This window comes from Manis pentadactyla, chromosome 15 (assembly GCF_030020395.1).
Source record: "Manis pentadactyla isolate mManPen7 chromosome 15, mManPen7.hap1, whole genome shotgun sequence".
Taxonomy (NCBI): Eukaryota; Metazoa; Chordata; class Mammalia; order Pholidota; family Manidae; genus Manis; species Manis pentadactyla.
In genome coordinates this window covers 23,410,010-23,437,710 of record NC_080033.1, presented here as the reverse complement: position 1 = coordinate 23,437,710, position 27,701 = coordinate 23,410,010, and the positions used below count along the sequence as shown (strand labels likewise).

General features: G+C 41.1%; 1 protein-coding gene across 3 annotated transcripts in view; it reads left to right on the top strand.

Moving 5' to 3' along the window:
• TDRD12 (tudor domain containing 12) overlaps positions 1 to 27,701 on the top strand; it is a 79,427-nt gene that overhangs the window by 50,340 nt on the left and 1,386 nt on the right. For all 3 annotated transcript variants that reach the window (XM_057493000.1, XM_036929848.2, XM_036929847.2), the window contains 12 exons: positions 1,387 to 1,578; positions 1,813 to 1,941; positions 2,745 to 2,862; positions 3,451 to 3,590; positions 3,722 to 3,942; positions 5,322 to 5,421; positions 13,507 to 13,694; positions 14,457 to 14,667; positions 16,258 to 16,350; positions 18,151 to 18,323; positions 26,395 to 26,504; positions 27,624 to 27,684. In XM_057493000.1, coding sequence (XP_057348983.1) covers positions 1,387 to 1,578; positions 1,813 to 1,941; positions 2,745 to 2,862; positions 3,451 to 3,590; positions 3,722 to 3,942; positions 5,322 to 5,421; positions 13,507 to 13,694; positions 14,457 to 14,667; positions 16,258 to 16,350; positions 18,151 to 18,323; positions 26,395 to 26,504; positions 27,624 to 27,684 — 1,736 coding nt within the window. The remainder of the gene's footprint in view (positions 1 to 1,386; positions 1,579 to 1,812; positions 1,942 to 2,744; positions 2,863 to 3,450; positions 3,591 to 3,721; positions 3,943 to 5,321; positions 5,422 to 13,506; positions 13,695 to 14,456; positions 14,668 to 16,257; positions 16,351 to 18,150; positions 18,324 to 26,394; positions 26,505 to 27,623; positions 27,685 to 27,701) is intronic.

The window sequence follows — 27,701 nt, the reverse complement described above, 5'->3', positions numbered from 1 at the left end:
ATATATGTATATATAAAATATACATATATATTTATAATTAAAGTCTTAATTGCTTTCAGATGTCAGGAAAAGTGGTTGGGGAAGAAGCTAGCTAATGTAAAATAATTTTTGCTTTAACTTTTGTAATTAAGCACCCCACACAGTTTATAATCCCACTATCCCAAATATAAGAGAACACATTTATCTGACATTTCCTCCCCAATGTTTAAAGTTCTCTTTCCCAGGGAGGTTTTCTGAAATGTTTAATTAATATTTTTCTTATTATAGAAGCAATAATTTTTATTTTAGAGAATTTCAGAAATAGAGAACACTTGAGAACTCCCAGTATACATCATCTTACACTCAGAGATAATCGGACTATTTCCTTCTTTTTGTAATTCCGTGTCTGTTGATACATATAATTAACAACATTATTTTATAATTGGACCTTATTTGATGTGCTGGTTTGTAACTTGTAGTTTTCAGAAAACAGCCTTCAAGTACTGTTACTAACTGTTCTGTAGCGTGATTGTTACTTGTCAAGTGGTATTGAATCCTAGGGGCATAACATGCTTTATTTCAAAACATTTAACATTTAACGTGTGTATGTGTGGCTAAAGAACATACATCTTTTTTGCACATGTTTCCCTTAGGATAATTCCTTAGGAGTTATCCATAGGAGATCCATAAATCCCCCTAGGAAGGGGATCAATGGATCAAAGACTGAATTCTTATAAAGCATTTATTGGAAGCACTGTACCATGATGACCAAGAGCATTCATATGGGAGCAGTGAGGGCCCCAGGTTCAAGTCCAGATTTTGTTACTTATGGACTGTGTGGGTCTGTGAAGGGTTTCTGAACACCTCTAAAGTGTCAGTTCTTATTTACAGAAATAAGCTCTGCAATACCACATTGTATAATTGCCTTTCTAAAAGTGTAGACCGATGTACACTCCCTCAGGCAGTGTGCCACCACACCGTCCTCCTGCACCCCAGCAGTCAGAGACCTTAGTCCAGCTTTCTGTTCCAGGCAAATTGCTAAGCACAGCATCTCATGTATTTCCTTGGTTACTTGTTAATTCATACTGGCCATTTACGCTGTTCTATGACCTGCTAGTTTATTTACTTTGCTTATTTTCTGTAGGTGGAATCATCATTTTCTGATTAGTTTGTAGACGTTTTATAAAAGGATGTTAATTTTTTCTACATATGTCACACATTTCCCCAGATACTGTTTTAATTCTGCTTATACTTAACATCTTCTCCGTTTTAGTTTTTTCCTGTACTTTTATGTTTGGGAAGGCCTTCCCCACTCTAAGAACAGAAAATGTACAATTCTTTACCTTTTGTTCTATCAAACCAATTCTTCTCTTTTAAAATAAAAATGAAATTATCCTAATGTTTTAGATGTTTGCTATATTAGATAACTTCAAAAAAAATACTGAAGTTGAAGAAAGAGAATCTGCACCACATCAGATTGTTGCAGTTGGAGTTCACTGGAGCAAACACATAGAGCATTTGGTCCAGGAGTTTATGAGTGACCCCTACGTTGTGATCACGGCCATGGAAGAGGCTGCTCTCTATGGTGGTGTCCAGCAGGTACAATTTTGAGTGTGTGGTGGGGGCTGAGAAACACAAGCAAGTAACCTTTCTTTCATGGCTCAATACTAAAATATGACAGCTTTCCTCTCATACACAAATCTGTAACTGTATATTTTAATTTACATTGATTTCCACACATCCTTTTCTATTAAAATCCTGACTTAGCTATGAAAAGTGAAACCGGAGCATCTTAAACATGTTTAAAATCACGTTTCTGTATTTCGTTACCAGGTAGTGCATCTGTGCCTAGAAAGTGAAATAACCTCTGCTTTACTCCAAACTCTTGATTACGTTCCAAGTCAGGCTCAAAAGACCTTGATCTTCACCTGTTCTGTAGCTGAAACAGAAATAGTGTATAAGGTGAGCCCTTCTACATATAAAACATCCTCAGGGTTTAAACTATGATTGAATATCAAGTCATCAGAGAATTACTGGGCTAGTTTGACATTTGACAGGGGAATAAAAGTTCACAAGTTTGTCAGAAGAAAAGGCAGTGGGTGGTTACAGAATCCTGACAGCAGTGAAAAAAAGACAGCAGGAGACCTGACCTGGACTGGGAGCCTGCAGTAGGGACCAGCCATTCCACCGAAGCGAACACGCTCTGTTTTGTTGTGGCAGAGCAGTAAAAGGGTCCCGTTTGAAGAAATGCCAACATCCTCTGTACCCTCTATTTGAGAAAATAGTAACACTAAGAGGTATCATGTGACCAGAATAGCCAAATAAATTGGCTAAAGATTTATTTAATTTTATTTAAATTATGCTAAGATGTAGAAATGAGGCCAAATACAAATTAAAATGTAAGAATCAGTAGAAAGTAGAATACCCACCTTCCAGCAATAATTAATTGGAGGTATAGTGAAAAAGTCCCTGTTGGCAATAGTGCCATGAATTTGGTGTGTGTGTAGATAGTACATATGTGTGTGTATGCTTGCATTATTTAGCAAAATAGTGTTTATTTCACTTGAGCAAGTTTTTAGATATAAATTGTAGAATTTGGAAGTATATTTAAATTGACAATCATCTCATTCTTAGAATTAGTGGGTCAATGAGGTCCCTTGCAGATAATTTTTAACTGTTTTTATTGATAATTATTGATGGAACAACTGTTTCCATTCAAGCTTTTGTTCTTGACTGTGAACTGGCCTTTTTGGTTTCACTTTTAGGTAGTAAAAAGCAGTTCAATGTTTTGTTTGAAAATGCATAAAGAAATAGTTTTTAACTTAAAAAGTGTCTTAGAACAGTGGACCAAGAAGTTAAGTTCTGGTTCTCACCTTGTATTAGGTAAGTGTTTTAATTTCTACATATATTTAGAGAAGGCTGAGCTAATAGGAATCATGCTTTTCCTTCATTTTTAGACCTTATCTCCAAATTTCTCATCATTTCCCAGGTTTACTGAGAATTTATTAGTAATATTAATTTCAAAATGAAATAGGGTATTAAAGTGGGTCTGGGTGCCTCCAGGGCCCTCAGGTCAGTAGGCAGCACCCCGTAGTCTAGACGTTTCCCCTGGAGTTTCAGCTTGAGGGTCTTTGTCTCTTTTATATATGTGTGCCTGCCTGTGATGAAACTTGTCACGCATGATTGTTAAATTGAATATTAGAAATATGAAAACCAAAGTGTAAAAAATAAGTGAGAAATATATGGGCAGCCTAGGTTTGTAATAGCAAAAGGCATTTTTCAGGATATTAGAGACCACTTTTCCCTGGAATTTAATCACTGGGCTGTGACATTTTGGGAAAAACGTGGAAAAGAAGTTTCTTTTCATCTAAAAAGTACAATGCAATAAAGAAATGTACTGGGATTGCTCTGTAATAGTAAGTGCAGTAAAACTGAATCCTTATTTGAAATTGTTGGGATCCCTTTTTCCAGTCTTAACTGATGATTGCGTCCCACTCTTGGCCATCACTGATGCCACATGTGTGATTCACTTCAGCTTTCCTTCCTCGCCAAAAATTTTCGGTGGACGCCTATGCTGCATGTCTGATCATTTTCAGAGTTTAACCAAACAGGTTTAATTTTTATTTTTATTATATTTTAATGCTCTACTAGCATTTTCTATATAACAACAAATTCTGAGGCCACAGAGTTCTTTTTAGACTGGTAAGGATGATGTGCCTCCTTTCTTCACCCCAATTTTAAGGGTTCTCCTGAAGAACAGGGCAATAAAAAAACCAAATCTGTCTTGCTGCTGACGGACAGAAACGCACGCCATGCTGTCAGCATCCTGCGCTACCTGGAGCGAGCAGATGCCACAATTCCTTCGGAGCTGTATGAGTTTACCGCAGGCGTTCTGGAAGCCAAAGAAAACAGAAAAGCCAAGCAGCCTCTTTGTCCATGTCTTAAGGCTTTTGGTTTTTGCAAGTAAGCTAGTAATCATATTTTAAAATTGAAGTATGAAGTACACAGATGATAAGTTTACAGCTTGATGATTGTTACATATGTATCCCCCATGTGAGCCATCCCCGAGCTCTGAGGGACCACCCTAGAGATTCCCTTCATGCTCCTTTCCAGTTTACACTTCCCCTATAAGTAAGCACCTTCCTGATAGCTATCAGCACTAATTAACATTAACTTAAATGAATTTCATTTTTGAATTTTCTATAATGGAATTGCAGTACACCCATCTGTACTGTTGTGTTTATATGTATTTATTTATGTATTTAGTGGCTCAGTATTCCCTTGTATGAACAATGCTGTATGTCCCTTTTCTTGTTGATGGGCCTGTGAGTTGTTTGTAGCTTTGGGCTATTACGTATGAAGCTGCTCTGCATGCCCATTTCTCTTGCACATATACTTTGGAGTTGGTGGGTCATGGGGTCAGCAGTGTTCAGTCTTTCCAAAGTGGCTGACCATTTTACAGTCCATCTGCAGCATATAAGAGAGTTTGAGTTGCTCCATATCTCCCCTGGCACTGAGCATTCTTAGGGGTGGAATGGTAGACCATTGTGATTTTCATCTGTTTACCTAATAATTAATGATCTTGAATGCTTTTTCCTGGCACATAAGACCTTCAACTGGTTTTGGCTATTTTAAGTCTACTCTATCTCCATAGGCATTTGGATATGTCAGTTTCTTCAGAAACATTGCTATACTTTCCATAGCACATAAATCAATTTGGAAAGCATGGGTATCATAGTCACGGGGGCCCTCACACAGATCCAGACACGATGCCAAGCTTGATCAGTAGACCACTGGGATGGGTAGCAGATGTCTGAGATGTTATCTGCAGGATTGAATTTAAAGATAGCTGTTGACATTAATATTTTTCAATTATGATGCATTAAATAGGTTATTAGCAATTTCCATTATGCCTTTAAATAGAGTGTTGACTTTTGAAGTTGAAGCTTCAAGTATTTCTCATTTAGGGTCAGGAAAGGCTTATGGCTTAGAGGTTAATTGGCCTTTGTTGTGGGTTATGGTGATGTGTTTCTAACTCAGTCTTTATTTTAGAAGCATATTTTGTTCATTTACATATTGCGCTTAAGAATGTCTGGAGATATAATGAAGTAACTCTTACCTTTAAGTCTATTCAGTATTAATTAAATATAAGGATTCCTTTCCACTTATTTACATATTGTTAGTGTCATCTGAAGTATTTAATATGGCTACTTAACTTTAAAGAGTTTGGAAAAGAAGTTCTCTGGTTCCAATTGTAGATTAATTTTCCTGAAGAATATTTTAGAATGCATGTTCAAAATTATTATTGTTTTTTTCTGGCTTTAAAATTCACTTTTTTTCAGAGATAAAAGGATCTGTCCTGATCGACACCGTATTAACCCAGAAATAGACATGCCAGTGAGGTTATCCAACCGAACTCTACCAGTGTCTGGATATATTAAAGTAAGTTCTCTTAAAGATCCTTTTGTCCAGTAAGTAATGGTCATTTTAATGAACATACTTCATTTTAAAGCAGCAGAAGCTTAGTACAATATGATAAGACAGTTCACTCTTGTACAGTGTGGGGTTATGGGTGCTGACCCCCCATGCAGGCAAAAATTCACATATAACTTTTAATCCTCCAAAACACTTAGCTTCTAATAGCCTACAGGGGACTGGAAGTCTTACTGATAACATAAACAGTTGAATAACATGTATCTTGTATGTTATATTTATCATATACTGTATTCTTGCAATGAGTAAGCTTAGAGAAAAGAAAATGGCTTTAACACTTGTTGCAGATCTCCAAACAATTTTCCAATATATTCCTTGAAGAAAATCCGCATGTAAGTGGGTCCACACTGTTCAAACCCGTGTTGTTCAAGGGCCAACTGTGTTAATGTGCCACCGTTAATCTGACGATAGATGTGGGTCTTCATAAGGTGCTTGATTTCAGGGCCCCAGTTTGTTTCCCAATAATTGGGAAAATAGATAAACGACTTCAACAATTCACAGAATTTTTTGTTACGTTTTCTGAAAGAGAGTTGTTTTCATTTGGGGACTATTAAAAATAATGCAATGATCACACAAATCTTTTCAGAACACTCAGGATTATTCCTTTGAGGAAAATTCTGAAATGCAGGTACAATTGTTCAGGTAAGAGTTTGTCACTTTCTTTGGAACCTTATTATCACAAGCATACCTCATTTTATTGTACTTCAGATACTCCATTTTTTACGAATTGAAGGTTTGTGGCAACTCACCGTCTATCAATTTTCTCATCTGCATTTGCTCACTTCATGTCTCTTGTCTCTGTGTCACATTTTAATGATTCTTGCAACATTTCAGACATTTTCATTATTATTATGTTTGTTAAGGTGATCTCTGATCAGTGAGTGATCTTTGATGTTACTAATTATAGTTGTTTTGAGACACTGCAAACCATGCCCATGTAATTGATAAGCATTGTGTATGTTCTGGCTGCTCCCCCATCTATCTCCCTTGTCTGGGGCTCCCTATTCCCTGAGACACAACAATATTCAAATTAGGCCAATTAATAACCCTACAGTGGCCTCTGAGTGTTCAAATGAAAGGAAGAGTCCCATGTCTTTCACTTTAAATCCAAAGCTAGAAATGATTAAGTTTCATGAAGAAGGCATGTTGAAAGCCGAAATGGGCTGAAAACTAGTCTGTTAGTCAAATTGTGAATGCAAAGGAAAAGTTCTTGAAAGGTAAGATATTAAAAGTGCTACTGCAGTGAACACATAAATGATAGGCAAGTGAAACAGCCTTACTGTTGATATGGAGAAAGTCTTAGTGGTCTGGATATAAGATCAAACCAGCCACAACATTCCTTTAGACCAAAGCCTAATCCAGAGCAAGACCCCAACTCTCTCTTCAATTCTGTGAAGGCTGTGAGGGGTGAGGAAGCTGCAAAAGAAAAGTTGGGAGCTAGCAGAGGTTGGTTCATGAGGCTTAAGGAAAGAAGCCATCTCCATAATATAAAAGTGCAGGTGAAGCAGCAAGTGCTGGTGTAGAAACTGTAGCAGGTCATCCAGAGGTCTAGCTGAAGTCATTAATGAAACACTAAACACAGATTCTGAATGTAGATAAAGCAGCCTTATGTTGAAAAGAGATGCAATCTATGACTTTCATAGATGGAAAGGAAAAGTCAGTGCCTGGCTTCAAAGGACAGGCTGACTCTCCTGTGAGGGGCTAATGCAGCTGCTGACTTTAAGTGGAAACCAGTGCTCATTGACCATTCTGAAAATCCCAAGGCCCTTACGGATTTGCTGAATCTACTCTCTCCATGGTCTACAAATGGAACAACAGGACCTGAATGACAGCACATCTGTTTACAACATGGTTTACTGAATATTTTAAGCCCACTTAATGCTCAGAGAAAAAAATTCTTTCCAAGTTATTACTGCTCGTTGACCATGTACCTAGTCACCCAAGAGCTCTGAGGGAGATGCGCAATGAGATGAATGTTGTTTTCATGCCTGCTAACACAGCATGCATTCTGTAGCCCATGGATTAAGGAGTAATTTCAACTTTTAAGTCTTATTATTGCAGAAATAGATTTCATGAGGCTGTAGCTGCCATACACAGTGACCTCTCTGATGGATCTGGGCAAAGTAAATTGACAATCTTCTGGAAAGGATTCACCATTCCAGGTGCCACTAAGAGCATTTGTGATTCATGAGAAGAGGTCAAAATATCAACATTAACAGGAATTTAGAAGAAGTTGATTCCAACCCTCATGGATGACTTTGAGGGGTTCAAGACTTCAATGGAGGAAGTAACTGAATAAAGGAAATAGCAAGAGAAATAGAAATAAAGGTAGAGGCTCAATATGTGACTGAATTGCCACAATATTGTGATAAACCTTTAATGCGTGAGGAGCTGCTTCCAGTGGACGAACAAAAAAGTGGTTTCTTGAGATGGAATCTACTCCTGGTGAAGATGCTGTGAAGATTGTTGAAATAACAACAACGGAGACAGAATGTCACATAAGCGTAGTTGATAAAGCAGTGGCAGGGTGTGAGAGGCCTGACTCCGGATTTGAGCTTGTACTGTGGGTAAAATGCTCTCAACCAGCATCGTGTGCTAAGAGAAAGCATTCATGAAAGGAAGCATTGATGGATGGGGCACACTTCTTGTTGTCTTATTTTAAGAAATAAGCCATCCCAGCTTTCAGCGACCATAGCCCTGATCAGCCAGCAGCCAGCAGCCAGCAGTGTGGAGGCAAGACCCGCCACCAGCAAAAAGATTACGACGGGCTGAGAGCTCAGACAATGTTAGCATTTTTTTAACAATACACTGTTTTTTAATTAAGTTATGCATGTTGCTTTTTTAGACATAATGCTGTTGCACACTTTACAACTACAGTGCACTGTAAACACAAGTTTTATACATACTGGGAAACCAAAACATTCATTTGATTTGTTCTGTTGCCATATTTGCTTTGGTCTGGTCTCCCAGGCATGCCTGTGTTTTTTTCCTTTCGTGTGAGTTTAAGGTCTCTCTCTTTTTCACCTTCTCGTTCCCTAAGAATTCATACTTGGCTCCTCCTCGTGTGGCTGTGCTGTACTCATTTCCGGGGGCTATTGTAACAAACATGAGGAACAGGGTGACTGAAACAACACAAGTGTGTTCTCTCTCACAGCTCTGGAGACGAGAAGTGCAGAAGCAAGCTGTCGGCAGGGCTGTGCTCCACTGGAAGGCTCTAGAGGACAGCGCTGTCCGAGCCTTCCCGCCTCCGTGGGCTCCGGCTTTCCTCCGCGCGGCCTAGTTTGCAGCCACATGACTCCAGTCTCTGTCTCCAGCTTCACGCTGCCTTCTCCTCTTGTCTCTGCCTCTCATAGAGGACACTTTCCAGTGGATGTAGGGCCCGCCTGATAGTCCAGAACCATCTCCTCCTCTGGAGATACTTAATTACATCTGTAAAGACTTTTTTCCAAAGGTCACAGCCACGGGTTTTTGGGAGTCTGCACATAGATAGCATTCAACCCTCTCAGTTTTCATTACTGAAATGATTTTTTCCTTTAACTTCTAATTCTTTCCTGGTTCTGTCACCTCTTTTCCAAGTTTTTCTAATTCTGATTTATGTTGTTCTTTTATGTCTTGTAACACTTTCTTAATTAACAAACTAAAAGGCACTTGTTTTAAAATCAAAGATTACAATTATGATCTGTTTTGTGGATCCAGCTTTCTGGTGGCTTTTACTGTCCATAGAGATTGTTATTTGCTCCCTACTCTCTTTTCTATTACATAACTTAATATGGGATTTGACCTTGGTACTTGCTTTGCTCACTTTTAGATAAAATTCATTTTCCTTAAATTTTAGAAGGTATTGAGTCAAGGTAACTTTTCTAGTATCAGAGTTCCCATTTCCATTGTTTCCATGTCTTGTAAACAAAATATATATGCAGACATAGTTTCTGAGACTTTTGAGATTTCCAGGCTCTGTTCCCTCCCCAACATGCAGCTGGGCTGCCTCTTTCGAGACCTCAGAGGGCTCCAGGCTTCACCCGCCTTGAGAGGAGACGAAAGCCTTCCCAGTCCCAGCTGCCCTGGCCCACGGGCCGTGGTTGCGGTTGCGGTGTCACCTGTTGCCTCCTGTTCTTAGGTCCATCAGGCGCGCCCTTGCCCCCCCTGCTTCCTCCTGCTCAGTGACACCATCAGCCCTTTTGATGTGAGTGGGTGGTCATCCACTTTTTTGTTTTTGTTTTTGTTTAAACCTTCCCAGAATGCCTGTAACCAAGCCGCCCCCCTTTTTAAATCTACTATATGGAAGTATAATCTACATACAGTAAAAACCACTGTTTTTAGCTGTATAGTTTGAGTTTTGATAAATACATATAATCTTGTAACCACTCCCACAATCAAGATAAAAAGATTTCCATTACTCCAAAAAGGTCTCTCCTGCCGCCCTGCAGTCAATCTGCGCCCCACATCCCTGCCCCCTGGTAACCTGATCTGCTGTCACTAGTTTTGTCCTCACCAGAATTTCACATTATTATGATAATCTTACAGTATATAGTCTTTTAAGTCTGATTTCTATTAGCATAATGCTTTTGAGATTCATCTAAGTTCTTTCTTATTGTTGAGTAGGATTCCATTATATGGATGTACTGTAGTTTGTTCACAAGTTCATGGACATTTGGGTGGTTTGCTATTTCTGGCAGCTGTGAACATTTGTGTTACAAGTCTTCAGGCACACAGCTTCGTTCTTTTGAGTGAGATATAGCAGTTGAATTGTTGGGTCAGATGGTAAGTGTATGTTTATAAGAAACTGCCCAACAGTTTCCGGCGGGGGTGCCATTTCACACTCCGAATCTCAGTTGGTCCACATTCTCAGCAACACTTGGTATTCTCCATCTGCAAGGTTTGCAGTTCTGTCGCATTTGCACGGGCACTACATACATTTCTCTGATGATGGAGGATCCTGGACATCTTCTCACTGCTTTTGGCTATTTGCATGTCTTCTTTTATCAACTCTGTTCAAAATTTTTGCCCATTTTTAAATTTGGGTTTTCTCATCGAGTTTTAAGAATTCTTTATATATTCTAGATATCCTTTGTCAGATATATTGCAAGTGTTTTCTCCCAGTTGAAAAGCAAGTTTTAATTTTGACGAAGTCTAGTTTGTTGCTCTGTTTTGTGCTTTTCATGCCAGAAGAAATCTTTGCCTACTCGAAAGTTGTAAAGATTTTTCCCTATGTTTTTAATTCAGAAGCTTTAGTATTATATATCCATCTCAAATTAACGTTTGTGTGTGGTGTGACTAGGGGGCAGGGTTTTTTCTTATGGATAACTGATTGCCCTAGCCTCATTTATTATAAAGACCTTCTTTTCCCTCTAAATTACATTGTCCCCTTTGACATAAATCAGGAGACCATATACATGAGTTCTGAATTCTTTTTTCTGTTCCTGGGCTGTCTGCCTGTCCTTACGCAGTGCTGCACTGGCTCGGTTACTGTAGCTTTGTAATCTTGAGAACTGGTATATAAATCTTCTAACTTTGCCCATCTTCTTCAGTATCTTTTTGATTATTCCTTTGCACATCCACATAAAATTTTAAAATCAGCTTTCCAGTTTCTTCTACTTAGAAGCCTGATGGGATTTTGGCTGTTACTGCATGGAGCTTACAGATCAGGATGGGAAGAATCAACATCTTAATACTGTCTTCTTGTCTGTTAATATGGTTTATCACTCCATTTGTGTAGGTCACCTTTAGTCTCTAAGCTGTCTAATTCATTGCTAGTATTCCATACACTTGGATGTTATTGTTAATGTTATTTTTCTTGAAACCTCATTTTCTAATTGTTTGAGAAATGCAGTTGGCATTTGTTTCCTTGCCTTTGTGTCCTGCGACCATAACAAACTGAATTAGTTATGGGGGGCCTCCTGGGGAGAGTGGAATCCAAGCAGTCAGGGGGGCTGGGAGGGCCCTTCCCCAGGTGCCCAGGACCAAAACCAAGTCCCGGACAAACCAGAAGAATTTGGTCACCCTTCTGGAGGCCTCATGCTCTCCTGTCAAGAGTCCAGTCCACAAGCTTCTTTTTGCCACCTGCGTTCTGCACCGTCATGGGTATTTAGATGTGCCGACACCGTGCAGAGGGGACCGCACACACCAACACCAGCTCTGTCTGGATTTTGTTCACCCTGTGTATGTGGAGGCCCCTTAGGCTTAACACAGAGCCTTCCCATTTGGGAAATATGGGAGAAAAAGACTCCAGTTTATTCTGCCATCTAAGAACAGTCACCATTAACATCTTAGTATATTTTCCCTGTCACTTTTTTTCCCACATCTTTTAAAAAATGTATTTGTTATTGGTATCTACACTATACTCTGCCTGTCGTTTGTAACATCATAGTGAGTGTTCCTCTTCACACTCCCTTGCATTCACTAACTGTGACCACCGAATGGGCTAATGCCTGGCATGCCAGACTGTTGGGGCCTCTAAACACAGGGGAGAAGAATCCTCAGAAACACCATCTGCCAAGTGGAAGGAATGCTGGACTCCCGGCCAGAGGCGGGGTGGGCTTGAGTGAGCATTAAGGGTTTAGTAAGGCAGCTTTGTCCACTGGCTGGAGAATGGCTAGCTCGGGAACCAGGACAGCCATGCTGCCTGTCCTCCTGCAGCTGACAGTCCAGTGGGGGTGGGCAGTGGACAGTGAGTGAGAGAGATGGTGACAGGTGCAATGGAGAGGATGACACGCACCCTCCCAGTCCCCCTGCCTGCTCAAACTCCACTCTCCCAGGAGGCCCCGCCATAACTGATTTAGTTTGTTACGGTTGCAGGACACAAAGGCAAGGAAACAAATATCAACTGCATTTCTCAAACAATCAGAAAATGAGGTTTCAAGAAAAAAACATTAACAATAACATCCAAGTGTATGAAATACTAGCAATGAATTAGACTGATTAGTGATTAAAGGTGACCTACACAAATGGAGTGATAAACCATATTAACAGACAAGAAGACAGTATTGTTAAGATGTTGATTCTTCCCATCCTGATCTGTAAGCTCCATGCAGTGCCAGGGGCTGTGCTGGTGTAAGTGTGCTGGCGGGATGGAGGCCCTTTGGGAAGTATAGGAAGGGACAGACTGAGGAGGGGTCAGCTGTCCAAGCGCCAAATGATGAGAAAGATCCAGCTGTGGGAAGATCTGGGGAAGAATATTCCAGGCAGAGGAGCAAGCAAATGTGGAGGCCCAAGGTGGGAGTGGAACAGGACACGGATCCCTGGCAAGGAGAGTGGAGCAAGACAGGCAGTGACCTTTGAGGGCGGCACAGAGGGGGGCATGGACTGTCAGCCCTGTAAAGCCAACACCCCTTTTGATCCCAGGGGTGGCCTCACCCCTGTCTGCCTTGTCCACCGTCAACACTGTTTCTCTGCTATCCCACCAAGTAACTGGTTCCCACTTGTGGCATCTGCGGTGGGTAGCAGGCCTCCCAGCCTTAATGCAGACTGTTTGGTTCCTGGGTCTGGACTCCTCTGCGTACTCCTGCTAACACATGCGCATGTTGATGTCATTCCCTCACATTCCCAACATCCCTGCACATGCTTGCCTGTGAAGAGCTGTCTTCTTGACCACACTTTGGTGTGTATATTTGTCCACTTGTGGTTTCTGAGGCCCCCTAGGACATGGCTTCACCTCTGTACCCACGGTGCCTCATACAGCATCGGCTCCCAATGATACTCCTTGTGATGTGAACAAGGATCAGAAAGGGCTCAAGAGATAAGGATATTTTAAGATGTTTATAAAGTACAGTTAAAAAATAAACAAAACACATTTAACTAATAATGAAGTTTTAAAATAATAAAATTTACCCTGAAAAATCTTCCATTGGATTTAAAGTGATTATAATTTATGAGTGTGGTAAGGTTTTTATTTTGTTTTGTTTCTTGGCCAGTTCCCTAGATTATTTTAAAACCCGTTTGTGTGCTTTAGGACCTTAGGTCGGGGCTGACTGCTGCAGATACTGCTTGGCTTAGATTGCTTTTGTTATCTAGAAACGTTTACTGTTTATGTTTCAGATAATACCCTTTTATATTTCAAATGCAACAAATTACTTTGGTCGTATTGTCGATACACATGTGGATCTTTATGCAACTCTTAATGCCAAAATGAATGAGTATTTTGAGGATTCTGGTAATAAAACAACTGTTGAAAATGTGGCGAAATTTGAATTATATGGATTGGCAGAAAAAACACTTTTTCACAGGTAAAATGGCTGTTTCATCTCTGAAAGCACAAGGTAACATTAAATGGTTTTGAATCTGTTTCACCTCTGTCCGTTTGACCTAGTGTGCATATACTAAGCCTGGCTGCCTCCCAGGAGGGTGGTGGCAGCGTCATGGCCCCCAGATACCTGGCCACTTCCACACCTGAGATTCATTTGACCCTGGGCTCCTGCACGCAGAGCATGGATGCAGTGTAACATTCGTATGTGGACAGTTGTTGGGCCATCACTGCATGGTGCTTACATACACATCTTCAACTCACTTAATTCTTACAAAATTGTTTTAAAAATTCCCATTTTACAGATAAGCAACCTGAGCCTTGTAAAGATTGTGTAAGTTTTCTAAGGTCAGTGATGGCAGTTGGTGTCCCAGCCCAGGCAGTCTGCCTCACCTGCCTGTTTGCATCAACTTCCCTCAGATGCCACCCCTGACTCCATATGGCAATAGCCTACATTGAGAAATATTGAGTATTTAATCTGCTGTGTTAATTTTTATTATGTCATCAGATAAAGAGATTTATTCCATTCAGAAGTACTGCCCATGTTTTGTGCTTAGATACCCTAGAGTTAAATAAACCATTGCTGAGTGCTCCTGACAGCTCTCCTTATGTTATTTCTACTAGGAAGTAAAAACTAGTTGTTAAGGGGTCTTTCTGTATGTTCTGCATTTAGTAAGTAAGCTGAGGCAAAGGTGTTCTCCATCATGGAGCTCCATGCTTGGCTAAGGCCACTGTCACTCTCCAGGGTCCAGGTGCTGGAGCTGAGCCAGAAGGAAGGCGCGTGGGCCCCGGATGGCGTCCTTGTAAGGTTTATAGACGAAGGCAGGACTGGACTTGTCACAACGGACCGGTTGCTGCGTCTCCCAGGGAATTTCCACACCCTGCCCCCACAGGCTGTGGAGTTTATTGTTTGCAGAGTGAAACCTGCAGACAATGAAACTGAATGGAATCCAAAGGTGAGTTGTTTGGGCTTTTTATATTTTGTTGGCTCTCAGAATATATTTAACCCAGAATACATTCAGAATTGAGGTTTATTTGAATTTAGTGTTGAGTTTGGGTGAAATGCTTTCTGTTCCCGGCTGTCCAAGCACAGTCTGCTTGGACCCCTGCCCGTGCAGGAAGGCACTCACGGCTTCTGTGTGTAGACCTGGCTCTGCACCTGCAGGGAGGAGCCAGGCACCCTTGCCAGGTATGGGTTGCCATCACTAGCAGCAGCACTCACAGACTTAGAATTGGTATAAAATGTGCATCGTGGTACACTGGCTGTCAGCTGGAAGGGAAGAAACAGTGTGAGGTCCTGCAAAAATGGACACCCCCATCAGAGGGGGATGTAGGTGATGGACGCTCTGGGAGAGGCCTGGTAATTACACTGGGGTGGGGAAGATGGGCATGGAAAGAAAGTCCAGAAAAGCTTCCAAAGAAAGAGACATTTCCTCTGGACCCTTAATGGGATAAGACATTGAAAGTGGAGAAGGCTGTCTGCCAAGACTGAGCGTGGAAGAGTGGTCCCACGTGGGCTCATGTGGCTCTGTGTGCAGGGTGGAGAGGCCACCCAGCCAGTCCCGCTCCTGCCAGAGCAGTGAGTCCTGTTCATTATGATGTCCCTGCTTCTTCACAGGAAGGTTACATTTAGTACCAGCTGATTAATAGGATATAAAACAAGCCATTGCAGTTGGCAGGTTGGGTTATAAACTGGGTTAAACATTATCTGGGAAGTAAGTGTTCTACAATACAGGGTGAATACACAGCCTTACTGTTGTGAGTTTTATAAAAATAGTTCTTATTAAATAGCAATCTTTTTTCCTTCGTGCAAAGTATTTACCAAGTGTCCACTCTGCACTGGGCATTTGGATGTAACCATTAGCAAGAAGGGCATGGTTCTTGTCCTAGAGAAACATCTGTCTGTCCAGATGATTGACCTCAAGTATTTCTTGAAGAGGTGCCTTCTGGAGAAATGGGGAAAAGGTCTCTTGTGTGTGTTCTTCTAAATTAATTTACCGGGCCCAAGGGGAATGGAAACAATCTAATCATGAGGAGCAGCTCCCTCCTGTTCTGCTTTACTAGAGTTAAAATGTGCCTGAGAGGGCTCAGACAGGTAGGTCTCAGTTTCTGGGACCCTGCTTGAGAGAAAAATAGCTACGGGCTCAGGAAAGAGTATAGGAAGACCAGGGCCCAGCTCCAGGGTCACTGGGGTGAGTGGCTCCACTGCTGTGACTGCCTCCCCAGGAGCAGCGGAATCACTTTCTCTTCATTCTCAGGGAGCTTCTAGAAAAAGAAATACCCATATTTTAAAGACAGATTGACAGCTCACAGAGGAGGTGGGGGACATGTGTCCACAATGGGAAACATAGGATTCGAAGCCCTGAGTCACCTTTTGCATTGGACATTTAGTTACTCTTGTTGACAAAGAGGCATGGAGGCCTCCATAACCTACCCCAAGGACTGGTTGTGAGGCTCAAATGAAATGCATGGAAGTTTTTTGCAAAACTATGCAGCATGTACAGGATATGCTATTTCCTTAAAGCTTCAGATAAACTTTTTTTCAGGTTACTGGGTATATTCATCATAAAATTATTGGAAAACTTCATGATGCAAAAGTGATACTGGCTCTAGGAAATACACTTTGGATTGATCCAATGGTAAGTATACTATGCAGTTTCCTTAAAAAGAAATCTATGTTGGAATGGGCCCCTAAAATTATGCAAATTATTCTAGAATGGAATAAATTACCTGAATAAATAAGAATGGAAGCTTCTTTAGGGCTCTATGTTAGGGAGATAATTTTTTCATGTTATTTAGGACATGAATTTGGTTGTGGGTTTTTTGTTTAAGGGAATCTTTTACCCTATAACCTGGTGCTCACAGGCGTGTGTCTATGATCACATGCACTCACACAACTGAGACAGAAGCTCCATGAAACTGTACTTACTCCAGATGACAGTCTGTAACACTTGCAGTTCTAATCTATTCCACTTTTTCAATGTTGGTTGTGCACTATTAACAAATAACCCTGGGTCATGACTGCCCCTGAGGCAGTACAGTGGCCACCTGTCTGGTTGTAAATGATCTTAAAGTCCCAGCACTTGATCGGTAATGTTGAGGGTTCCAGCCCTTGGGCTTCCAAAGATAGGTTTCATTATGTTTACTGTTTCTACCTCATTCATTCGCCAAACATTTATTGAGCACCTACTATGTGCTAGGGCTGGTATGGGGCACTTGGGTTCCATGAACAGAGACTCCTACCCATAGCACTGACCTTGGGGTTGGACAGTCTGAGTGTGAGACCAGAACATGTAATTGTGCCCCAAGACCTCTACTTTCCAATTCAGAGTTTTACTGTATTAGCTTTAAATCTTAATTATTATGATTATTTATAAGATTACAGGAATTCAGTTCATAAAACCTTGTTTTACTAAAAGTTATTTTTGTAAGACTAGAGAAGCCTTAACACTTAAAAGAGGAGTTTGGGTGTAAGATTTAAGAGTAAGAGGACAAAATGATTTTAAGGAGAGAAAGTAGAGGTTACAGTGCAGGTAAATGAAGAGATTTGGGGATCTTAGTTGATGTAATAATCAATATTGCAGTTTTTCTTTATCAGAGAAAAAAATGAAAACTTTTTAAGCTGAAATTTTAAACTGAGAAAATAAATCAAAACATGAAAATCCACCTGGCAAATATGCTTCCACAGCTCCAGAGCATAGCAGGGTCCATGGCACCTTGGAGAGGCAATAGACTTCCCACAACCTGTCACCTTCTCTCCCCAGACCAGCTTGGTCCCCAGTTTGAGTGGAGAAAGGCCTTTCCATCCTTCCTAGATGGGAACATGTTCCAGTGTTCAGTTAGGAAGGTGCCCCAGCCAGTGCCAGCCTGGCCCACCCTCCTCCTGCCATAAAAAAGATGCCCAGTCCAGGGTCCACACCCCCTGTCAACAGGAATCAGAATGTTTTAGATTTTCTGTTATACTTAATTATAAATTGACATGGATGAGAACATTTTGGTTGCAGAATAAACAAATGGAAGAAACTGTCTAGAATCCAGGATTTAGAGTCTTGGCATAGGCCTTCCTGGGCTCCTGAAGACTCTGAGCCTTAGGGGTCCTCCTTGTTAAGAGAGGTGAAAGTACTCAAATAAAAATCAGATCTAGAATTTTTTGTATGGTTACAGCATTAGCATGGTCTCATCTGGGGGTTTTATTCCAGGATTCAGTTTTGGTCCATACCCCACCCCTGATCATATTTCTGTGATGTGGGCTGGGTTCTGGAAGATTCTGATGTACCTGGGTTATGAAATGATATGCATGCTGCAGTGGGAGGCCCTTGCACCCAGGCCAATTACATCAGACATTGCACAGCAAGATGGAGAGGCCATACAAGAGTGTTTGTAATTCGTTTAAAGTTTGAAGGATAATTCCTGTAAATGTGCTTTTTCTTTGATTCAAGGTACACATTACAAAACTCCCAAATTTGAAAACTTCTGTCATTGACTATAATGTTCGAGCTGAAATTTTGTCAATGGGAATGGGCATTGATAATTCAGAACATATAGAACAACTGAAAAAATTTTACGAAGGAGCTAAAATGCCAAGTTTTGAGGAAAGCCCAAGCCAAACCCTGTGAGTAGATTTTTCTCTCCTTTTTGGAAGAGCTGTTTGGAAGCATGACTCACAAGTGTTACAGTAGACGTTTTTTTAAAGAATAGTTTAAAGAGTCTCCATGTTCTGATAACTGGCTTCAATAATTACTAAGATTGTGGGAATCTTATTTTATCCATACCCTGACCCACATTTTTGTTTTTGGTGGAGTATTATAAATCAAATCCCAAATATATTATTTCACCTGTAGATCTCTTCCAGAATAGTTTTTTTTTTTTCAGAATAGTTTTTTGTTAGATTTTTTTTTTTTGACAGCACACATACAGAAAAGTGCACACATTGTAAGTGTAGCCTGGTGGATTTTCTGAGCGCAGAAACCAGCCCCAGATCAGACACAGGGCATGACTCAGCTGGCTCCTGCTCCCTCCCCAAAGGCAGCCACTCTCAAGACAATGAAAAGCATGCATTGCTGTTCCCTGGTTTGTACTTTGTTTGAATGGAATCATGCAGTGTCTCTCTTTTGTATGTGGCTTTTTGAACTCAGCATCATTTGTGAAATTCATCAGTATTGTACATGTAGTTGTAGATCGTAAATTCTCACAGCTGTATAATATTCCATTGTATGGATACATCATAACTTATTTACCCATTTTACTCTTGATGGGAGAAATTTCTGGGCTATTCCATGTGGTACTTAAAACATTTTCCTACTGTGCTTTGGTGCACTTAAAATGTGTTTCTGATGGAATGGAACCACTGGGTCATAATTAGAGCTCCTGCCCAATAGTCTTCCAGATTGGCTGTACCAGCTTACAGTCCCACAGGCAGTGTATGGGAGGCTGTGAAAGCACAGAGAGTGTACACCGGCACTCCCAGCAAGGAGGGTGGGCAGAACACGTGCGTCCAGCAAAGGGCTCGTAGCCACAGTTCCTTCCAGTCAGGAAGAGAATCTCAGACACTAGCAGAAAACTAGGCAGAAGACTTGAACAGACACTTCACAATGTCCAACTAATTAATTCTCCAATAATTAATGTATGAAAAGGTGTTCAAAGTTATCAATCACCAGAAAGATGCAAATCAAAGCTATAGTGTGATAATACCACTTGATACCCACCAGAAATGAGAGAAAATACCAAGTGTTGATGAGGGTGCAGAGCAACAAAGGACTTCTAAAAACTTGACTTGAGTGCTATTATAATATCTAACAAATATTGTAGTTAACAAATTAACAGTACTTTATTAAATGACATGTATTTTTATTGTGTTAAAATATAACACAATTTCTTATTTCTGTTTGATTTTTCAAACTGTGGGAAAGTACCCACAAAATCTGTCAATGTAACTATTTTTAAGTATACATTTCAGTGGCATTAGGTACATTCACAGTGTTGTGCGGCCATCACACCATCCATCTCCAGAACTTCCTCATCATCCCAAACAGAAACTCTGAACCCATTAAGCACTAACTCCTTTTCTCCCGTTCCCCTCCACCCTCCACCAGTGGTAACCTCCATTCCACTTTCTGTCTCTGTTAACCTATTTACCGTATAAGCGGAATCATACAATATTTGTCCTTTTGTGACTGGATCATTTCATTTAGCATTATGTTTTCAGGGTTCACCCATGTTGTAGCATGTGTCAGAATTTCCATCCTTTTTAAGGCATAAAAATATTCCATGGTATGGATATGCCGCATTTTGTTTATTCATTAATCTGTCAGTGGACATTTGGCTTTTGTGAATAGTGCTGCTATGATCGTTAGTGTACAAATATCTGTCCATGTCCCTACTTTAAAGTTCTTTGGGGTATCCCCCCCAGAAGTGGAATTGCTGAATCATATGGTAATTCTGTGTTTAGTTTTCCACATCAGCTGTGCCATTTTACATTCCTACCATCAGTGCACAAAGGTTCCCATTTTCTCCACATCCTGTCCTAGAAATCGGCCCAAGGTAAAAAAGCTAAAGGTGTTCTTAGGACTTTTCTGAGTGTGCATCTTCCCTTGGCATGCACGTGGTCTCCTAAATTAGGACACTTCTGAGTGTCCTAATTTCCCAGTGAGTCTGCCCCCCTGTTTCTCCACCTGACCCTAGAAGGTCTGGAGTGTGTCCCCAGGCCTAGCCCTTCGCCCAGGTGTCCCTGGGACAGCAGTCCTCTTTTTGGAGCAGTGCCTACCGCTTTGCTGCCTGGGTTCTGAGTTCTGTGAGACACAGGTGAGCATCTAGCACCATTCCCTCAGATATCTATTTCCCAGACAGGTTAGACTAATTTCACCAGACAGTAGTTTGTGAAGAAGGCCTGTCCTGCTCCCTCTGGTTTGAAGTGGGGAGCAGCAATCAGGCTGCCATCTGTGAAGACCAAGACTGCCAAGCCAGGCAGGGCAGAGGCAAGTGAAAATGCCACAGAACCGTCCCCCGATCTTGAAGCTGACTTTTTCTGGACATTTGCTTGATGGCTGTGAACCTCTGGTGGTTTTCCAGAGCCCCTACAAAGCTGGATCAGCCAGCCTCCCATGGCTCTTTCAGTGTTTTTGTGAGGATGTGGAAATGAGGAGCCTCCCAGTCTGCCATTTTGCTCTGCACGTGTTTCAGTAGCAAGTTGCTGGAGGATTTTTTCATCTTAACATCGTTTCAGTTGGTCTAAGTAACAGTAATTTTAATTGAAGTTGTCACTAGGTAAATTTGAAGTTTTCAAATTCATTCAGTAAATTTTTTTTGAGTGCCTCCTGGGGATAGAGTTAACAAAACAGATGAAGGGCTAACAGATGAAGGGCTATCCCACATTTTAATGGAGAGAGGAAGGTGACAAACAGGCTGGAAAGATACAGAGTGGATCAGATGGTGGTAAGTGAGATGGATCAGATCCATGCAGAAAGGAAGGCTGGGTAGCTTTGAGCCAAGAAGGTGAGAGTGAACAGACACGAGAGGTGAAGCAGCGAAGGCTCGGCCGCTCCTTGGTTCCAGGGACAGGGAGGAAGGAGTGGTGACCAGAGCAGCAGGCGACAGGGAGAACTTGTAGGTGCAGAGGTCAGAGCAGTCCTGGGTCGGAGCCTGTTGGACCCTGTGACCTGGGCTCCCACTGAGGAGGTGGAGCCGTGAGCGGGTTTGGGGCAGATGAATGACTTAATCAAAGGATTCTTGGCTACTGTGTGGATAACAGACTGGAGTGGGGCACACATGCTGTGCCAAAAAGATTCAAGACGGGGTGGGAGTGGCTTGTGGAGGTGGGGGGAAGTAGCTGTTTTCCGAATATATTTGAATGATCACTTGGTCTCCTGCGGCTTGTCAGCAGGTCCTAGGCATTGAGAGCTGCACTGAACTAGAGCACTGAAGGGTTGAGCGTAAGAGCCCAAGGACTGAGCCCTGGGCCTCTAAGGTTGAGAGGAGGGGTTGCTGTGGGGACATCGGGGAGGAGCCTGAGCAGCAGCCAACAGCATGGACAGAAGCCCAGGAGAGGGGCGTCAGGAAGGCGGGTGAGGGGATGTTGCATGGAGCAGGAGCGATGAGCCGGGCACACACTGCTGGGAGGCCAAATGGCAGGAGGGTGACAACTGACCAGTGGATTTAGGATGTGACCACTGGTGACCCTGAAGAATTCCTGAAGTCCTGCTAGGCAGGAAAGTTTCAAAGAACATAGCAAAGATTAAAATACCCAATAGTCTGAAGTTTTTGGAGTTTTCCATCTTAATTAACACACCTTCAGGAAACAAAAACTGCTCCATACTTACTGATAAGATATTTTTTTAAATGAAGATGTCTTTACAGTTTAGTAAATTTAATGAAAATGAGGATTGATCACTTGTATGAAACACAACTACTGCTATTGAGCTGCAGCTCTATGCAAAGCTGTTCAGATCCTTTGCACACTTGATTTGGTGCTTGTGCACTATTACACACCTGTGGCTATCACAGGTAGAGAGGAGAGCTGGACCGAGCAGAGGGAGCCTGCTCCATGAGACTCCATTTCAGGGGACAGGTTGGGAAGCTGTGGTGGTCTGGATCAGAAGTGAGGAGCAGGGAGATTCTTACAGCAGACTGGGGAAGGGGACAGGTTTGGGGGACTTGGAAGATCCAGAAGTCATAGGGCCTAGTGACTGACAGACACATGGGAGTGTGAACCTCTAATTCTGAGCCCCAGTGACTAAGAGGATAGGGACAGCTTGACAGGTACAGGATATTTCCCAGAAAGCAGCCAGCTTATTGGAGAGGAGATACCCAGTTGGTCTAGGAATACCAAGTTTAAGCTTAGAGCTCAAGAAAGCAGTTGAGCAAGGCTCTGGTTTGCTCGTGTTTGAGGAAAGTGTGTGAGGAGGAAGGAGAAGAACCCTACAAGTAGAGAACTAGGCCAAAGCCGTGGGCTGGGGAGAGAGGGTCTGTTGCTGCACAGTAGTGGGTAGAGGATGATGAGGCCTCAGGACGGGCCCCCGCCTGGGAGGTTGAACATGGGACCCTGCCTCCGCCTTTCAGGGAGTGCCACTCTGCAGGCCTCCTGTGCATCAACTGGAAGTCCCCTTGGAGGCACATGTACATATACAGATGTGTGTCTGTATGTGTGTGTACACATGTACTTATACAGGTTTGCTCCTTTAGGCTTGGACTGTCTGTGAAAAGATGCACAGAAGTGAGTTACATTGTCCTCCATGAGGAAGGAGATTGGGTGGCCGGGGAATGGAGTGAGAGGGGCCTTTTTCACTGTGTAGACTTTTAAATTTTAGAACATTGAACCATGTGAATGTGGTTACCAGCCCAAAAAGCCAAAAGCAAAACACAACTTAAAAAGTTTTGAAGAATGAGGCAATACTGTGTAGTGATAGGTCTTTAGTTATTATGTACAGTGAAACAAGGGACAAAGGAATTAAGTAGATCCTGTGTGTTTAAAATGTGTGTGTGTATTAGATAGATGTAGATGGCAATACAACTTTTTGTCATTTTAGTCAGTTTGTACTTTTTAAAAATTAAGTTATCATTGATATACAATCTTATGCAGGTTTCACATGAGTAACGTTGTGGTTTCAACATTCACCCATATTATCAAGTCCCCCCCACACCCTATTGCAGTCACTGTCCATCAGCGTAGTAAGATGCTATAGTCACTACTTGTCTTCTCTGTGCTATACTGCCTTCCCCGTGACCCTCCTACATTATGTGTGTTAATCATAATGCCCCTTAAACCCTTTCTCCCTCCTTCCCCACCTACCCTCCCCACCCCCTTCCCTTTGGTAACCACTAGTCCCTTCTTGGAATCTGTGAGTCTGCTGCTGTTTTGTTCCTTCAGTTTTGCTTTGTTTTTATACTCCACAAGTGAATGAAATTATTTGGTACTTGTCTTTCTCCACCTGGCTTATTTCACTGAGCATACTACCCTCTAGCTCCATCCATGTTGTTGCAAATGGTAGAATTTGTTTTCTTCTTGTGGCTGAATAATATTCCATTGTGTATATGTACCCCATCTTCTTTATCCATTCATCTAGAGATGGACATTTAGGTTGCTTCCATATCTTGGCTAATGTAAATAGTGCTGCAATAAACATAGGGGTGCATATGGGATCTTGTTTTCTTTGGGTAACTTACTAGGAGTGGAATTCCTGGGTCAAATGGTATTTCTAACCTTTTAGTTTTTTGAGGAACCTCCATATTGCTTTCCACAATGGTTGGACTAACTAATTTACACTCCCAGCAGTGCAGGAGGGTTCCCCTTTCTCTGCATCCTCACCAGCATTTGTTGTTCTGTGTCTTTTGGATGTTGGCCATCCTAACTGGTGTGAGGTGATATCTCATTGTGGTTTTAATTTGCATTTCCCTGATGATTAGCAATGTGGAGCATCTTTTCATGTGCCTGTTGGCCATCTGAATTTCTTCTTTGGAGAAGTGTCTGTTCAGATCCTCTGCCCATTTTTTAATTGGGTTATTTGCATTTTGGGTGTTGACGTGTGTGACTTCTTTATATATTTTGGATGTTAACCCCTTATCAGATATGTCTGATTGTATATTTACAGTATATTCTCCCATACTGTAGAATGCCTTTTTGTTCTACTGATGGTGTCTTTTGCTGTACAGAAGCTTTTTAGTTTGATGTACTCCCATTTGTTCATTTTTTCTTTTGTTTCCCTTGCCCAAAGAGATGTGTTCAGAAAAAGTTGCTCATGTTTATATTGAAAAGATTTTTGCCTACATATTTTTCTAAGAGTTTTATTGTTTCATGACTTACATTCAGGTCTTTGATCCATTTCAAGTTTACTTTTGTGTATGGATTTAGACAGTAATCCAGTTTCATTCTCTTACATGTACTTGTCCAGTTTTGCCAACACCAGCTTTTGAATAGGCTGTCATTTCCCCATTGTATGTACATGGCTCCTTAATCATATATTAATTGACCATATGTGCTTGGGTTTATATCTGGACTCTCCATTCTATTCCATTTATCTATGGGTCTGTTCTTGTGCCAGTACCAAATTGTTTTGATTACTGTGGTGTTGTAGTAAAGCTTGAAGTTGGGGAGAGTAATCCCCTCAGCTTTATTCTTCCTTTTCAGGATTTCTTTAACTATTCAAGGTCTTCTGTGGTTCCATATGGATTTTAGAACTATTTGCTCTAGTTCATTGAAGAATGCTGTTGGTATTTTGAAAGGGATTGCATTGAATCTATAGATTGCTTTAGGCAGGATGGTCATTTTGACAATATTAATTCTTCCTATCCATGAGCTTGGGGTGTATTTCCATTTATTGGTGTCTTCTTTAATTTCTCTCATAAGTGTCTTGCAGTTTTCACAGTAAAGGTCTTTCACCTCCTTGGGTAGGTTTATTCTTAGGTATTTTATTCTTTTTGATGCAATTGTAAATGGAGTTGTTCTTCTGATTTCTCTTTCTGTTAATTTGTTGTTAGTATACGGGAATGCAACAGATTTCTGTGTATTATTAAATTTGTATGCTGCAACTTTGCTGAATTCAGATATTAGTTCTAGTAGTTTTTTGGTGGCTTCTTTAGGGTTTTTTATGTACAATATCATGTCATCTGCAAACGTGACACTTTAACTTCTTCCTTACCAATCTGGATGCCTTTTATTTCTTTGTGTTGTCTGATTGCCATGGCTAGGACCTCCAGTACTACACTGAATAAAAGTGGGAAGAGTGGGCATCCTTGTCTTGTTCCCGATCTTAAAAGAAAAGCTTTCAGCTTTTCACTGTTAAGTATGATGTTACTGTGGGTTTGTCATATGTGGCCTTTATTACGTTGAGATACTTGCCCTCTGTACCATTTTGTTGAGAGTTTTTATCATGAGTGGATGTTGAGTTTTGTCAAATCCTTTTCAGCATCTATGGAAGTGATCATGTGATTTTTGTCCTTTTTGTTGATGTGGCGTATGATATTGATAGATTTTCAAATATTGTACCATCTTTGCATCCCTGGAATAAATCCTATTTGATCATAATGGATGATCTTTTTGATGTATATTTTAATTCAGTTTGCTAATATTGAGTATTTTTACATCTACATTCATCAGGGATCTTGGCCTATAATTTTCTTTTTTTGTGGTGTCTTTGCCTGGTTTTGGTATTAGAGGGATGCTGGCCTCCTAGAATGAGTTTGGAAGTATTCTCTACTATTTATGCAAAAAGATATTTATGGGCATAGACCCAGACTGTGAAGAGGGGGTATCTGGGAAGAGGAAAGGACAGGGCTTTTATGCTGACATCTGTCCTCTTTGCAGAGAGAAGCAGTGTTTGTTATTCTCACAGTAAATGGTTTGAAGTGAACCTTTCCTTGGTAAATGAGTTGATGCATTTATTTGATAATAACATCTAATACAAATGATTATATAATTGTATATAATTCTTGTATATCATTCTACATAAGACGCAATATTAGAGAACCGATCACATGCTCTACGCTTGACGCAGGGGACACAGTGCTGACCAGAGCTGGCTGTCCCACTTGCGCTCCCCAAATGAGCTGAGAGCTGGGCACGTCTGATAGGCATTAGTAAGACCTTAAGTCATGTGTTGCCTGACTTTTGCTTGTTGCCGGGAAGGCCCTGTAGGGAGGCAGGTTTTGCCTGTCCCCTTGTGTCAGGGCTGACCTCCACCTCTCTCATCCAGGATGCCGCCTTCCGCAGATGAGGCCACAGGTCTGCAGAGCACGCCACGGGAGGGCAGGAGCCCGGACAGAGGTGCCGACCCCGAGTCACACTCAGAAGACCAGAAGCATGGTTGGTTATTTAAAAGATGGTTAACATAAAATCATTAATGCTTGGGAATTTTCTAACGTTTAGGCTTTCCACTTAGATAGAGGTGACATAAGCCTAACCTCCTATTTTTGACAATTCAGATACCAATGTTTTTTTTTGATAACTTCTTTCCTTTTGTTATTTGAGGTATGTTCATCCAGTAAAGTGAAGAGATCTTCAGTGTTTAGCTCATCAGAACTTTTTACACATGTACGTGCCCACTAACCACACCCAGATCAGGCTGTTGAACATTTCCAGAACACCAGGTGTCTCCCTCAGGCACCTTCACATCTAGAACCTTTCCCAGGAACCACTGTTCTGACTTTTATCACCATTAATTTTGCTGAATTGGAAATATATCTATTTTATATATATATATATATATTCTGTTGCTTGTCACTCAGCATCATGTTTGTGAAATTCATCTAGACTATTGTAAGCAGAGGTGGCATTTTTATTGCTGAAGTGTATTCTGTGAGCTGAATATACCACAATTTATTTGTTGCCCATTTTTTAATTGAAGTATAGTTGATAAGAAATAGTATGTTACAGGTTACACAACAGTGATTTGACAAGTGTGGTTACCATCTGTCCCCATACAAAGTTACCACTATATTGGGTGTATTTTCTCCAATGTATTTTTCATTCCTGTCACTTATGCACCTGTTGATAGATGTTGAGATGGTTTTTAGTTTTTGACTATTGTTATTAAAGCTGCTTTGAACATTCTTGCTTAAGTCGTTGGATGGAAGCTTCTAATATTATAGATTAAGATGTTTAACTTACATTGTTTTAAGAAATGTTACATTGAGCTTTGGTTCCTTGTGTCTGTTGGCCGCTGTGCAGAAGTTGCCTTTGGTAGGGTCCTTGCAGGTAAAGAACGCAGCAGAGAAGCAGGACCATTGGGATCCTGTAGCCACCAACTGTAATGCAGTTCCTTTTCAGAGAGGGATTTACTTTCTGGATAACTTAATTGTAATATTTGTCAAAGTCTGTTTTTACTAGTTTTACTAAGTGATATGCCTTTTAATTTTTTCTAATTATTCTTTGCAACTGGATACTTGGAAATAACCTATAGAACAATTTGACTTTTTTGTACAGAAACTTTGCCTGAAAACACTGGAGATGCTTCTCTTAACAAAACTACAGAGCCTCTGAAAAGGTAAGTCCGTCTGTTAT